The sequence below is a fragment of the Eretmochelys imbricata genome, chromosome 12 (assembly GCF_965152235.1).
Source record: "Eretmochelys imbricata isolate rEreImb1 chromosome 12, rEreImb1.hap1, whole genome shotgun sequence".
NCBI lineage: Eukaryota > Metazoa > Chordata > Testudines > Cheloniidae > Eretmochelys > Eretmochelys imbricata.
The window spans coordinates 11,685,013-11,700,413 of NC_135583.1; the positions used below are offsets into that span (position 1 = coordinate 11,685,013).

The 15,401-nt window shown below is 44.4% G+C and overlaps 2 protein-coding genes and 1 pseudogene across 2 annotated transcripts; all 3 read left to right on the forward strand.

The window, feature by feature from the left end:
- LOC144272825 (ferritin heavy chain A-like) lies at positions 1 to 2,753 on the forward strand. The gene is made up of 4 exons (XM_077831155.1): positions 1 to 102; positions 1,220 to 1,366; positions 1,875 to 2,000; positions 2,598 to 2,753. The coding sequence occupies exons 1-4, from the start codon at positions 1 to 3 to the stop codon at positions 2,751 to 2,753; spliced, it is 531 nt and encodes a 176-aa protein (XP_077687281.1).
- A 3,096-nt stretch (positions 2,754 to 5,849) lies between these two features.
- On the forward strand, positions 5,850 to 8,653 carry LOC144272828 (ferritin heavy chain A-like). Its single transcript, XM_077831159.1, has 4 exons — positions 5,850 to 5,951; positions 6,531 to 6,677; positions 7,638 to 7,763; positions 8,498 to 8,653. The coding sequence occupies exons 1-4, from the start codon at positions 5,850 to 5,852 to the stop codon at positions 8,651 to 8,653; spliced, it is 531 nt and encodes a 176-aa protein (XP_077687285.1).
- Positions 8,654 to 10,242: 1,589 nt separating this feature from the next.
- Positions 10,243 to 14,940, forward strand: LOC144272985 (ferritin heavy chain A-like; annotated as a pseudogene).
- The last annotated feature ends 461 nt before the right edge of the window (positions 14,941 to 15,401 follow it).

The window sequence follows — 15,401 nt, forward strand, 5'->3', positions numbered from 1 at the left end:
ATGGAGTCTCAAGTGTGTCAGAACTTCCATGCTGAGTGTGAGGCTGCTGTGAACAGCATAGTGAACCTGGAGCTGTATGCCAGCTATGTCTATCTGTCCCTGGTGAGTGTTTCTCTGGTGTTCCTGCAAATCCAGGACTTGGTGTGACTTTTTTTTTTTGCATTGGGGGATTCACATTCTCATGCTAAAATAAGCTTTAGAGGTTTTGCTTATTATCTGGGTTGAGTACCTTTTCCAAGTAGCTGTTCCTGAAGCAATTTTAGGCCAAAGTAAAAATTTCCCTTATAGGGGTCTATAGATCAGCTATTAAACTAGTAACCTTGGAGATGGAGCCTTCATCTTCAAGATCTAGAAGGTTCATTATGTTCATCTTTGATTCTTGAACCACTAATCCTGTCCTTCTATTAACTCTGTGGCTAGTGAAATATCTTCATGCTGGACAACTGCTTGCTCCTGAGCCATAGTTAAGTAATGTTTGCCTCTTCTTTATAACCATCAAAGATAGCTGGAAAATGATTCCATGTGAGAGGTGGGGAGAGATCCTTATCTATAACAGCACAAACAACTCTCAGATCTGTTAAGTGAATGAGGGAAAACTAGCAACTAGATTCTTTTGTCTAATGGTATTGCTTAAAGACTCTTTGCCTTCCACAGAAAGCTCTAAATTAAAACAGCTGTGAGCAGAGTTACACCCTAGAGTTAGCTGGCTGGCAAACTTTATACAGCTGGGATCTGGCAGAAAAAGGGGCATGCTCTTCTAGTCCTCTTTTTCTATGTAGCATTCCTACTTGTAAACTCAGTAATCAATGCTGCACCTGTATAGCCCTGAAACACTATATGTTGTGTTTTGCCTTGAGAATGTCCAGCAGGAATGTGAGGCAGTGAGCTATGCAGATGAAGTAGAAAGGATTTAGGTTCCCTGTATGTTCTGGAGTATAGGGAGGGCTTTCCGAAGCCCTTCTCTTTGTGAGGCTGATATGGGTATCAAAGAACTATGGTCATAATTCTTTGTCTGGCTTCATCTGAAGGTGTATAGCTTGGTTCTTCCTGTAGTAGGTAAGCACAGTGAAGGTATGGGGAAAGATCTATTGCTACAGCTGAAGAGCTGCTGCCTAGAATAATGAAAGCCACATGAAAAGTCCCTTCACAGCAAGGAACTTCCTGTGGCATGATGCTTTATTATTGTCAAATGTCATTCATTTCCTGTCCTCCTCCCCAGTCCTACTACTTTGACCGTGATGATGTGGCCCTGAAGCACATGGCCCAGTTCCTGAAGGAGCAGTCCCATGAGGAGCGGGAGCATGCAGAGAAGTTCCTGAAATACCAGAACAAACGAGGGGGACGCATTGTCCTGCAGGACATCAAGGTGAGACAGTCAGTAATCACCCAAATGGGAGAGTAGAATGAAGATTCTAGGACAGTAACTCAGCATTTCTTGCTGTGTGAACCTGATGCATAGGCTGGTAGTGGCATGTCTCGTCTGTAAAAGAGACCTAATCTACTACCTGATCAGCCCATTGTCCTGGTGCTCATCTGAAGAATAAGAAACTTTTACTTCCTGCTTCTTACCTAGCATGTATTGGGCTCTGTTTTCAAATGGGCCCTATTTTTGTTTTGTTCTAACTTACTGTTTTCCAATGACTGAAGTGTCCTTTATGTGTGAGAAGACTGCACAGCTAGTGGCCCTTTGTTAATTCTAAAGTGTTTGTGTCAGGAAAAATGCTTTTGCTTAGAGAAAAAGCATTGAGAATAAAATTGCTGAATGACAAGCGTATAGCAAGGAGTTAGCACATTTGCTTAGCTCCTAGATGAAGGAAGCAGGGATCCACTTCCAATAGTGCAAATGTTTCCATTCTGTTGCCGGTCTCCTACAGAGGCCGGAGCAGGATGAGTGGGGAAACAGCCTGGAGGCCTTGCAATGCGCCCTGCAGCTGGAGAAGACTGTGAACCAGGCCCTGCTGGACCTGCACAAGCTGGCTACTGAGAGGAATGACCCCCATGTGAGTGACTGGATAGTAAAGGAAATAGCAGTTACTATTTCCTTTCCTACAGAGAGAAGAGTAGGAGAGGCTCAGAATTTGAACACTGTGATTCACTTGAGGAGAAACTACAGGGTCTGTGGTGGGAAGGGGTAAAGAGGAAACATGCCATAAATCAAGAGCTGGAGAGACCCCTTCCTGGACAGCCTCTCACATTATTCTTTGCCCTTCACCACTGCTTATGTTTTGCCTCTCCCTACACTTAAGGCTCTAATCTGCTGTATTATGCCTTGGATTATGGCCTGATCTTCCTTGATCTCTAATCTTAGATGGGATTGGGAATTTTTTTGCTCTGCATGAGGTTTATACAATGACTCTGCATGTTCCTTGCTACCACCTCCTAGGATTCCTTATTGGAAACCTCATCCAGGCTTAAGGTCAGTGGTGCTATTGCTCTGGACAAACGCAGAATACTGCTTTTTGTAGAATCATCCCTGAAAATGGGAGGTCTCATCTTGAGATTATGCCATGAAAAGTCTGAAGTGTGACTGACACTACTGGGCTACAAAAATCTGTAACCCAGCATAGTCCTCCTAACCCTCTGCTTTTCTCTTGCAGCTCTGTGACTTCCTGGAGTCTGAGTACCTGGAGGAGCAGGTGAAGACCATCAAGCAGCTGGGAGACCACCTCACCAACCTGAAGCGCCTGGGAGTGCCCCAGAATGGCTTGGGAGAGTACCTGTTTGACAAGCTCACCCTGGAGGACAGCAGTTGAACTGGACTCTAGGGATATTGCTTATTTGGTGACTCATCTGCATGCAGAGGAAATAAGAATTGAGCTATTTAATGTGAATAAAACATAGCTGTCAGTTGTAACCTGACTTTGCCCTTTCTTAGTCTGTTTAAATTGGCTTCAATGAGTCACTAATTACACTACACACTAACAGGAGCTGCACATCCAGTGAGTGCCTTAGCAATTACTGTGGATAAAATAACAGGCTTCTTGGTTGTGCCCACTATAGTATACATCTGGAAGGTAACACTCTCCATCCCAGCTGAGGTTCATTCCCATCCTTTGCTGTCTTAATTCATGAGTGGTCAGCTAAACAGATACAGCTTATTTTCAGGTGCAGTAGTTTCTGCATCTTAAAGTCACTTAAGAGAGAAGCTGGATTTATGCCTACCACTCAAGGCTGTTAGTGTTGACTCCAGCTAGTATCCCTACATCACTGAGGTACAGTCAAAGCGTTGCTGCAGGTACTGAGTGAAAAGTTCTATTCCAGGATTCTGTTTAGGCAAAATAATGCCATGTAACGTAACTTGCCCGGGCAAGCAGCTAAAAAGCATTTGGCTAGTACTGCCTCACAAGAGGTCTTCTGACATGGCTATATACAACAGTTTGTTTAAAAAAAAAACCCTTCTTTGGTCTAAAACATAGACGTAATCTGCACATGTACTGGGATCTGGTGCTAGCTTTATAAGAACTGCAGTGAGAGAGCTTCCTGCCAGAGGAGCTCAAGTACACAGCAAGGCTTAATATTTTTCAGATGTCACCTCTTCCCTGCAACCTAGAACCAGGCACCATATTGCTGGGCAAAGGCGAGTGTAGGTAGGTGGGGGAGACAGCCCATTAGCTGCTTAACTTTCATTGCTATTTGTAGATGTGAGAGTGCACTATAGCAGTAAACCAAATGCCATGAGAAAAGGAGGACTTGTGGCACCTTAGAGACTAACCAATTTATTTGAGCATAAGCTTTTGTGAGCTATAACTCACTTCATGGGATGCATAAAAGTGGAAAAAGCAGTAGCTCATGAAAGCTTATGCTCAAATAAATTGGTTAGTCTCTAAGGTGCCACAAGTCCTCCTGTTATTTTTGCGAATACAAACTAACACGACTGCTACTCTGAAACCTGTCAAATGCCATGGGCTCCCCTCCTCTTTAGTAAGGAACAGAGTTCAACACTTTTCTCCACTTATTAATAGGAAGCCATTCTTTCTCCCCTCTCATGCCACCTCGCAAGAGTTTAGTGCCACCTTGGTTACTGAGGGAGGCCTAACACTTAGGTGCTGAAGGTTGGGCTCTATTCAGATGTTGGCTTCAGATAGGTAATAAACAGGAAAAAATGGCAGGGATGAGTTGTTGCCAGTTTTGTTCTGTTTCTATTGCTGCCCTTTACAGGAGAGACCTGTTGAGATAACTTGGTCTGCCTGGAAATCTGTTTCAGCACCTGAGCTGCACCTGCCTCAAGTTCTCCATCTGCAGTGTATTAGGCTGTCTTTGTGCAACACTGTGACTGCCATCCTGTGCGTGTTAGCTCTGTAAATAGGCACTGTTCATAATAAGCAGCTTGTCAAGCTGGCTGAATGTCAACAGGGTGACTGTTTGATATTACAAGCTAATCAGAAAATTCATGATTTGTTTTTCCTACTTCTACTGTACATAACAATTCAAAGGGGTCTCCTCTCATTTTACCCTCTGAGGTGGTGAACAGAGCCAGGATCAGATTCTTCCCCCTGCTTGCTAAGATCCATTTATTAGAAGTGAAAGGCAGAGAATCAAAATCTGTGGAACAACTTAGAGAAACAGTAGCTCCTGCCACTGGCTCTCTTTAAATTTAGCCATTTGTGGACAGACCTGCTATATAGCCAGATGCTGGCATAAGGGGTGTGTGTTGCGGGGGAGGAGTCTGTATTATGTAGTGAATATGCAGCCAGAAACCATTTGGAATAAAAGGCAGCAAAGGAAGGTTGGAAATGCTGTAATCTTTTACTGAAGAAAAATATTGGCTGTCAAATCATTGCAGGTGGGTCACAGGAGTCCTTTAGCCCAGGTTTGCCTGTTTCTTCAAAACGCTTGCATATTTATGCTGCTCACCCCTGGAAATGTAATCATGAAACAACATGCTGCGGTTGGCCACTACAAACCCTCGATTGTCATTGACACCTTCCAGTGTAATACCGTATTATGAATTGTGTCCAGCTTTACCTTTGGCTTTCTGTTTCTGTGACCATTGTTGCCAACTCTCAGATGCCCCAGCTGCTATGCACCACGTGGCTGCTGGCTCCCCCCAGGCGCCTCACTCTCTCCTGGGGTCTCTGGGGCTCCAGGTTTTCCCCTTTGTCCAGGTTATATTTTTTGTTGTTGTTTATTCATTTCTGGTAGTACCCTGAATGTGCTAGGTTCTGTAAAAACATAAAGAAAAGCACAGTCCTTGCTGCTGTGACCTTCCTGATCTTGACTTTTCCTCCCATGCCCTATCTTATGATAAACCTCAAGGTCCTTTCCATGTTCTCCATAGAACACCAGCTGTGCTAGGTAACATTTCAGATAGCAGAAGGGCTCATGCCCCCCTTTGGAGATGTCATAGGAAAGATGTGCACTCCACAGAGCATTTTGTCTAATTTAAGGTATATCCCTAAGCTAAGTATCTAGGTACTTATCTGGCCACTATCATCATCAGTGTCTGTCCTCCAAACACCCCCCACTACTCCTCTTTTCCCTTCCTTACAGAGCTATTGGGAAACTGGATGTGTCTGTTGAACTTTCCTCATTTGTCTTCCCTATCTGGCCAGCCTAGGCTTCAGGGTCATTCTGCTAATTGGCCAGGTCACGTTACCTGTGGAAACTGAGAGACAGCCTCACCTACAGCCCCACCTGGTTCCTTGGTGAGGAAGGGTGTTTCCATTGGGCAGCCACAGCTGTCATTCACACCCATACCTGGCTTTGAACACTATTAATAGCAGCTAGAGGGGAAACAGGTGTTTGTGGGTGAGGAGTTGTGGGTTTTGTGCAGTAGTGCCTGAAGAGAAGTTGCTCTAAGCTTTAGCTTATTGATCACACTATACTGCAAAAACTTTTCAAGCAGAGGAATGCAGTCCCAGGTGCGCCAAAATTTCCATGCTGACTGTGAGGCTGCTGTGAACCACCTGGTGAACCTGGAGCTGTATGCCAGCTATGTCTATCTGTCCATGGTGAGTGTTGCCTCTGTTCTTCAGAGGCTAAGGCTGTTAGAAAGCAGACAGAAATGTACTTTATAGACCTATTAAGGTAACTGTTCATAACTGAGTAAATGAACCATGGTGAATTTAAAAAAAAAAAAGACTTACAAAACTATGTAACAAATAGGGGAAAAAGTGACTATGGCCTCTCCTGAGAAGTGAGAGGCACCCATTAGTGTTAAGTCATGGGTATAAGGTGGCAAGAACAGGCCATTGCCCATGCAGCAAATCTATTACAGACAAAGGAAGAGCTACCAACACTCACTCACAATCTGAGGTCCCTATGTCAACACTATCAGGAGTATGATAGTAATGCTTCTTGGTAGGGTAAGTGGGGAGGCCTTCATTTTGCATATATATGTACTCTACCGTCAATAGGTAAGAGATGCTTGAGTTTCTGTGTATAGCCTTCTTCACAGAGGAAGAGTGAGATGGGATCTCTTTCCTCAGAGTGAGGTTCTCTATTGCACATTAGAAGAAACTGTTTTTCTGTTAAGTTTTTATCCTTATCACATGACAGATGTCTTTGTTAATATTTTACACTTTCCTTAGTCTTATTACTTTGACCGTGATGATGTGGCCCTGAGGCATGTGGTCCAGTTCCTGACAGAGCAGTCCCAGGAGGAGAGGGAGCATGCAGAGAAGTTCCTGATATACCAGAACAAGCGAGGGGGGCGCATTGTCCTGCAGGACATCAAGGTGAGAAACAAATCCAAGGGGAGGTTCTGAGGGATCACATGGCTGCCCTAAATTCTGCTGCCAAGTAACTTTTTTCCATAGCATAAACATGACTCACTGGCCCTGCAAGAATAAAATGTAGAGTAGTAGGGCTTAATGAATGGGACTCGGGCAACCTGGGTTCTATTCCTAGTTTTGTTATTCCCAGGGTGGGTGACCTTGAGCAAGTCACTACTTCTTGTGCCTCAATTTCCCCATCTGTGAAATGGGGATAACTTCCTTGTAATGTGCTTTGAGATCTGTTAAGTACTGCATAAGTTCAGTATTCTCATCTATTGAGGGTGCTCTCTCTGAGGCCTATGAATCAGGAGCACAAGATGTGTACCTTTTGTCCATGTATCTGTAAAACTCTCTGTAATTCTAGCCCTAGCCTTCATTCACTGTGGTCTACACCACCCCTTGTACTAGAGATTTTTGTGAGCACTCTAGCTGGTATTATAATAATTCACAGAACTTTGTCCATCCTCTTCCCTTTCCTGCTTCCACACAATCTCTTCCCCTTCCCCTGTGTTTTAGCTACAGTTTGCTTTCCCTATACTTGAGGGTAGGGTGGGGAAACCTTTTTTAATACAACATATGCCAGTGAATTAAGACTTTAGCTATATACTGATTATCCAATAGCATTGAGGACTATTTGGATCATTGGGAGATCAGATAATCAAGGGGGCATGAGCCATTCAGCAGCAGGGTGGCCTTGCATGCAGCTGGGGATTAGTTGTGGTCCTCACAGTCCTGGTTAAGGGCCTCTGCTCTCTTGTCTGAACCTATGCATTATCCAAATTCCTTTCTAGTCACCAGCATAAGACAGATGGGGGAACAAGGAAGGGATCTGGATAATGTAGAGGTGCAGATAATAGCATTTTGGATAAATGAGAATGCAACTGAAGAGGCAGGACCAGACTGAATATTACTCTTGCACAGAAGCCAGAGCGGGATGAGTGGGGGAACAGCCTGGAGGCCCTGCAGTGTGCCCTGCAGCTGGAGAAGACTGTGAACCAGGCCCTGCTGGACCTGCACAAGCTGGCTACTGAGCAGAATGACCCTCATGTGAGTAAAGAGAAGTGAATAGCTCTTCATGAGTGGTGGTAGTTTCAATACTACATTGACATGGTCTAGAATCCTCATCAGCTGGCCTCTGCAGATCCCAGACCTCTCTAAAACTAGGGAGTGTCTGACTTCTGTGGTCAGGGCATCAAAAGTGAATTGGTCTAACATACCCATGATAGAAGGTCTCCCTCTACACCCTCTGGTTCTTATGGATACAAATAAGCAAATAGCAACTATCCCAACGTACTGTAAAAGAATAAGCCAGACAATGTTTTGGGAGGGCAGGGTCACAAGATCAAGTTAGGAAATGACTGGTCCCTATAGCTACAAATTAAGGGAGGGTGACAAAGCTGTCTTGTATAGCTATTTCCCATACAAAATCCCTAGGATGGGGTGGGGGAAGCCATAGATCAAGGTTTCTCCTCTTCTATGGTCCAAGCTACTATAATCTATCCAGGTACTTGAGTGAGCCGCCACTGTAGCATGAGTGCCTACTTGTTGGTTTGTCTCAGTAAGTAGGCACTAAATGTCTGCAGAATGCCCTCTTGAGCCTCCCTCCCCAGACTTTCAGGGACTAGCATGAGAAGAGCATCTGGGGGACTGAGAAAGTTTGACTACAACTAGCTGTCTATGGCATTGCAGCTTGGTGCATAGCTGGCAACTCCATAAAACCATGCTGTGCTGTATATCTGAGCAGGAGGAAGTCCATTCTAGCCCTCCCTGTTTCCCTGCAGCTCTGTGACTTCCTGGAGACTGAGTACCTGGAGGAGCAGGTGAAGACCATCAAGCAGCTGGGAGACCACCTCACCAACCTGAAGCGCCTGGAAGTGCCCCAGAACAGCATGGGAGAGTACCTGTTCGACAAGCTCACCCTGGGGGAGAGCAGCTGAGCTCCAAGCTCTGAAGCTGTCAAGAGTGCAGCCCTGATCTCTTGTCTATTACAGCTGCTTGTGAGTTACAATATCTGCATGGCCTCAAAATAAAATATACTATTTGTCCAGCAACTTGGTTTCTACTTTTATTTGTTCTAGTCTCATTCCTGTAGGAAGATGATTCTCATGAACAGGGAGCATTTTGGGAGTCATGGAGTATGACTCCCTACAAGATAGTGTCATGGTTGCTGGGTAGACTTGCTAAAAAGCTTGGAGAAGAAGGAAACATTGTCTCATCCTTGCCACACAAGAGGCAGGCATCAAAACAAACTGAGATGATGCATCACTAAGACTTCAGGTACAGTTTCTTATGGAAATAGACATAAGACAGGCTTACGTTTTCCTGCCTAAAGCACACATAGGCCAGCATACTGCACTGAATCAATTACAGAACTAAATCATTAAACCATATTGGGATAGCCTCCTATTTGTCTTGTTTTGCCCTGCTGCGCCCCCCCGCCCCAGGGTGCTTTTGGTAGCATCTTCAATGAGGGTCTTCACTTTCCACTCTAAGTCTAGAGTGGAAAAGCAAACACACAAATATGGTACCAATTTAGGACAAGCTAGAGAACAGAGTTGCTATTTGATGTTTTTTTGCCTACATCCCAGTTAGTTGGCTTCTGCAGCACTGAAGATGACCAAAGCCATGTAACAAGGAGCTGAAATTGAGCCTGGCTCATTCAGCAACAGAACTGGGGATGGGGGAAGTGTCATTAAAATATCCTTTGTTCTTTAGTGTGGATATGAGCAAGTTAAACCTTCAGTCTTCTGGAAGCTTGTAGGCTCAGACATGTGGGTAGTCTAAGCTTTCTATGGAGGCCATTCTCTTTGAATTACTCACTGTCTGCATTCTGGAAGCAGAGAATAAACACTACAATCCTACAGTAAGATTGCTAGAACAAGGCATAACCTAGCCAGAGACTGGGGAACAGGTAATGCACTCATACACACCTTGGGCCTAGTGTATCTGTCATGGGCTTCTCCCATCCACCCCATATTGACTTCATCTCTTAGTCTACTCTGTGTGCTATGTCACACAGCTGAAACTCAACCTCTTCTCTATAGACAATTCAAATGCTTCCAGCAGTCCGCATGTGGGCAACTTAACAGACAATAGCCATCAAGCAGGTGGATAATTTGGCTTCTGACAGAAGCCTGTGCTCATTCTGAGAGGGGTATTGTTATCATTGACATAGCTCAACATCAAGTGTTAGTGAGCACCTTGGGTAGGAGGGATGATCTAGTTGAGAAGACACAGGACTGGGACTTGGTTCAGCTGTAGAATTCCCTTATGACCTTGGTCAAGTTACTTAACCTGCCATGTGCCTTAGCTCCCCTTTGGTGAAATGGGTATAGTAATTCCCTAGCTTAGAGGGGTACCTTTCATCTGCTCAGAGGGCTCCTAGCTCATGTTCAGCATGCATATGGGTCTGTTAGACAGACAGAGATATAAAGTGGCTAATAGTCAATTAACCTAGGTGACATTGAGCTCTTCTGCCTCCGAAACAGCAATGGAGAAGCTATGACAGGGTGTGAAAGAATGGGGCATGGAGGATGAATGCTACCTGGCTGAGACTCAACCTAAGCATGACTCTAAGAATGGAAGTATGGCACATCTGCTTGCTATGGTAGAAAATATCATCATATTGATCTTATTTTTCTTCTCCCTGTCATTTTGTTGGATCTGCAGCTATATTTTTAGGTGGGAAGATGGCATAGGAGGCCAACTTTTTGTATGACCTATTGCTACAGTAGTAGGGTGAGGGAGATTCAGTTTTAATATGCACTTTAGGCATAAATTTGAATAAATGAATGACAACACAGGAGGTTCCTTTTAGCTTTTTGTATGGTATTAAATATGGTGCTAGTTAAACAAGGTTGAAAATTGCGTGCAATTATTAAACAGACAACTCTTTGGGAACAAGCAGCAGGGACAAGCCAGTTACCGTCTTTGCTATAATGCATAACGTTCCCACCTGAGCAATTTCATATACTTTCCTCCTTCTGTATAGGCTCAGGTTGTACTGGTACCTAAACGTTCTTTCAATGAGCTTCTTCTCTGTGGAGTGTGCACATACGGCCAGTTTCCTACTTGCCAGAGCTTGTCTCCTAGAATTGAAAAGGTTTGATAAGAAGACCAGGTATAACAATGACTTGGTTTACGTTTGTGGCTTATGTGCATGTGCACTCTGGACAAGGTGCCTGCATGGATTACAGTGATAATACATCTCCGTTGCTGGAACAAGCCACATTCTGCAAAACTGAGAAAGGTTTGAGGGAAAGTGGACCCTTTGGATTTCTGGCCAGACAATATTTTCAGCTGTTTCCTATGAGACAGCCCTGCTCTGCTAACAAGAGACAAATACCTGAGTGGAGAGTGTGGCTTTAAATGAGCTGTGTACGTCAATTACTGATTATTGACAGAGCTGGGTCCTTTCCCCAAAGCAATAAATACATTTTAATAAGGGTTGTGTATGTGTGTGCGTTACAAGATCAGCTGGAAGGAGGGAGGCATAGACGCTAACATTTCTTCCTATTCGGGACAGAGTATATTTTGTCCCATTGGTGAATAAATAAGAGAGCTGGGTGTGTGGGAATCTCCCAGGTCAATGGGGAGAACCACAAACAGAAATGGACATGTACCTATTGACACCCTGTTTTCACTGACTGTAAGTGCAATGAATCAGCTGTCTAGTTTAATGTCTTTGTCTCTGTCACTGTTAATCTGATATATCCATGCTCCAGCCTCTGCTATGGCAGATGGTGGGATTCAATAGAGAGAGATGAATGCTTTGGGGGAGAATTCCTACAGTAGGCCAACCTTCTAGTATGTAAAGACCTCTGAAATACCTCAGTAGGGATTAGAGCAATGGTTCTCAAGCTTTTGTACTGGTGACCCCTTTCGCACAGCAAGCCTCTGAGTGTGATCCCCCTGATAAATTAAAAACACTTTTTTTATATTTAACACTATTATAAATGCTGGAGGTGAAGTGTGGATTGGGATGGAGGCTGACAGCTCAGGAGACCCTCCCTTTCTCATGTAATAACCTCGCTACCCCCTGAGGGGTCACAACCCCCAGTCTGAGAACCCCTGGATTAGAGTAAGTGACATTTGGACATGATACATTTGGTACCTATCTATCACCCCCCACCCCATTTTCTGTGTCTTCTGATCCCTACAGGGCAGTGTGAGAAACCAGATTTGTTTGTACACAGTGGGACACAAATAAAATAACTTGTACCAGGAAACAAAACAAGCCCCACCCTGGGCTGAATGTCCAGTTGCCGGAGCATTCTATATCACTAACCCTCTCCCCAGCTCTTGTCAGAGGTGTGGTTTTAACTGGAGATGTCATATGGCTGACACCCATTCACTGGTGAAATTCATTAACACACCCATCTGCAATGGCTTGGTGAAGAAGGGACTTTCTAATGGGCAGCAGCTGCCAGTCACAACCACACCCTGTTCTGAACAGTATTAATGCCAGCTGTGCCTAGGAAAGGTCTATATCTGCCTTGTGCTTCTGCTCAGATTGTGTTTGTTATTGTTACAGATTTTTGCTATAGCCCCTTTCTTGTTCAACCCCACAGGTAGTGATAGAGTCCTAGGTGCATCAGAACTTTTATTCGGAGTGTGAGGCTGCGATTAACTGCATGGCAAATATGGAGCTGTATGCTAGCTATGTCTATTTGTCCATGGTGAGTGCCTGTCTTACAAAAACACTGTGCTATTTCATTGTATGTTAGCCCTCAGGTGTTAGTAGAAATCTAAGGCTGTTGAGTTTTTAAAGCCATCTATGAGAAATCCCAGTTGTGTAGAATGTCCTTAGAAACTACAGTGTTATATACACTTGTAAAGATGAGTTTTTGTGATTATGCAACTACTAGTGTGGAGCTAATAGGAAGCTTGGGGGAAATTATGAGAGGCCTGAAATGGGGAAAGAGATGTTTAGCTCTCACTATTTGAAGAGTGACCTAGATTAAAGATATCACTAAGCTCAAGTACCAATGTAATGTGTTAAGGTGAGTTCAGTTTCTGGTTGTCCAACACAGGAAGCTGGTGATACTTAGGAGGGACATTTTTAAGGCAAATCTTCTGAAACCTGTAAATCCCACTGATATTCATTTCTGGGACTCAACTGCTAGAGGCACAAGTACTTCAGAAAACTCTGTCCTTAAGCTCCTTGTGTCTCAGTTCCTTACTTCTTTACATGTAAAATGTTATTCCATGTAGGTCTTATGCAGCTGCATATCAAACTCCCTGAGGCACGAAGGTGTTGATATACCGTACATCCCATAATGAAGCCCTGATCTCAGCTGGGGCCTCCTGGTGCCACCACAATCCAAATAGCCTAAATTATCACCACTGCTTTCCCTGTCTCCCTAGTCCTACTACTTTGACCGTGATGATGTTGCCCTGAGGCACATGGCCCAGTTCCTGAAGGAGCAGTCCTATGAGGAAAGGGAGCATGCAGAGAGGTTTCTGACCTACCAAAACAAGCGAGAGGGGCACGTTGTCCTGCAGGACATCAAGGTGAGCAACTAAGTCACTAACCATGCATGGTGGGAGGTCAGTGGAATGGAGTCTCTAGTAGGAATGGAGTTCTCCAGCTATGTGAAGAGAAAATGAGGCGGCTGTAGAGATGGTACTCTTAAGAGGCATTTCCCATAGAGCTTTGCTACATAAGCAAGGCAAATTTGAAGTCTAAGGACCTAACTTGACCTTATTATTTAGTGCCATAGGAGTAAAACTGTTTCCAGAGCACAGGATTTAAATTCCTAACCGCTCTACTTAAATGTCTGAGCTGTGAATGGTAGGCTTGGGGTTAGCGGTGAAGTAATATAGCCGTGCTATTGATCAGTGGTAATGGATGATGCATGCTGACTAGAAAACACTTAAGCCTTGAGAGATTAGTATTGGCAGGCATGACCAAAGGAAATGTGTGATTTTTTTTTTTTAAATACTTTGCCACATTAGGTTGTTTGTTCAAAGTGGGCTTTCATTGAAAAGTGATTGAAATGGGAACTCTTAAGGTATGGCTTTTGACAAAACACTTGTGAGAATGGTCTTTCTAGCAAAAGACCAAGCCCAACTTAGAATAGCTATGATCCTGATGCCTAATGTCTTTGGGCCCTAGAAATTGGGCAGAGCTGAGTCCTCCCCATTCCAGATAAGTGCCCTAGCCAGCAGGCTACAGGCTATTCTGGGTTGGGTCTCTCCCTTTGGGTTTTATGAAATTTCAAATGGTCAGAGTTTCATACAAGTGCAGAACTGGAAAGTTTGAAGAGATGGGAAAACTGTTTCCTGCCCAGCTCTCATAATCATCTGCTCCACGCCTGTATGTAAGTCATTCTTCTGAGAATGTTGAGGATCTATTACGCTATCCTGGCTAATATTACAGAAGCCAGAACAGGATGAGTGGGGGAACAGCCTGGAGGCCCTGCAGTGCGCCCTGCAGCTGGAGAAGACTGTGAACCAAGCCCTGCTGGACCTGCACAAGCTGGCTATGGAGAAGAATGACCCTCATGTGAGTATGGTCAGGACTAGCATATGTACTATCATCTGCTTTGGATGTGCTGCCCAGTGTGGGAGGGTGAGTCCTTGGCTTTCAATCCAGGTAGCAGTACTCTAGTGAAGCACGTCTGAAACCTGCATACATATCTGCTCTTGTTAGTTTGTTGATGTTATAAGTGGAATGTGCTACAAATATCTGTCTAATGTCCTGTCTCCTAATCTGTGCAGAAATAACTGAGTAGCCTCTTTTACTAGTGATATTGTCATGCTGGTAACAGTAGCTCTGTTCAATCAGTTTCGCTTCCATGTGCCTGATGAGTGATCACATCTGCTCAAGTGAAGCAGATTCATGGTCCTGAAACCTGTGAAGCAAATCCATACTCCCAGAATCTAAACAGTCTTCAGGAAGGCCTGTTCAAAACTGCATAGCACTGGAGGCTTCACGCTAACTAGCAGTGAAAGCATCTCTTGGTGTAACTATGTATGTCCACCACTGGCTCACTAAATCCACAGTATTGAATACTGGAGAGTAAAAGTGTATCTAATACCCTAAACCTCCTATCTGCTTCTGCAGTTATGTGACTTCCTGGAGTCTGAGTACCTGGAGGAGCAGGTGAAGGCCATCAAGCAGCTGGGAGACCACCTCACCAACCTGAAGTGCCTGGAAGTGCCTCAGAATGGCATGGGAGAGTACCTATTTGATAAGCACACCCTGGGGGAGAGCAGCTGAACTACCCACTTCGGGCTCTCTCTTCCAGAGGAGAGAAGCTGTATCAATGACCATCTAAATTCTGAGAATAAAATTGACTAACCCATTAAAGTCTGTATTGTGCTGTTGAATTGGGGTGGGGATGAAGGAGGCCACAGTCATCTTGCTGACAAATAATTGGTGAGTATGGAATGAACATACTAAACTGAGAGCAGATCGTCAGGTGGGGATGGGATGGTACAGGAGTGCGTGGTCTAAGGATATTCCTCAGACATCCTATGCTCATGGGTGAAGTGTCCCCTGAGGAATTGCATAAAGATGCTGACCTCTTTCATGGCAAACTGTGCCATCCTCTAACCCAAGTTTATGCCTGAAGGATCTAACTTTCCCTTTGCTCTTCTAGCAGAAAGCCCTGTCCACCTACAACAAGGCTCAGATGTTAGGTCAGCATATGCTGAGGCTGGATGGGAGTGAGTGGTAGG

Excerpts from the sequence above, each read along its gene's own strand:
- LOC144272825 (XM_077831155.1), top strand. The coding sequence starts at position 1 with ATGGAGTCTCAAGTGTGTCAGAACTTCCATGCTGAGTGTGAGGCTGCT. Across the intron at positions 1,367-1,874 it reads TTGTCCTGCAGGACATCAAG|AGGCCGGAGCAGGATGAGTG; the intron begins GTGAGACAGTCA and ends GGTCTCCTACAG. Across the intron at positions 2,001-2,597 it reads CTGAGAGGAATGACCCCCAT|CTCTGTGACTTCCTGGAGTC; the intron begins GTGAGTGACTGG and ends TTTCTCTTGCAG.
- LOC144272828 (XM_077831159.1), top strand. The coding sequence starts at position 5,850 with ATGCAGTCCCAGGTGCGCCAAAATTTCCATGCTGACTGTGAGGCTGCT. Across the intron at positions 5,952-6,530 it reads GCTATGTCTATCTGTCCATG|TCTTATTACTTTGACCGTGA; the intron begins GTGAGTGTTGCC and ends CACTTTCCTTAG. Across the intron at positions 6,678-7,637 it reads TTGTCCTGCAGGACATCAAG|AAGCCAGAGCGGGATGAGTG; the intron begins GTGAGAAACAAA and ends ACTCTTGCACAG.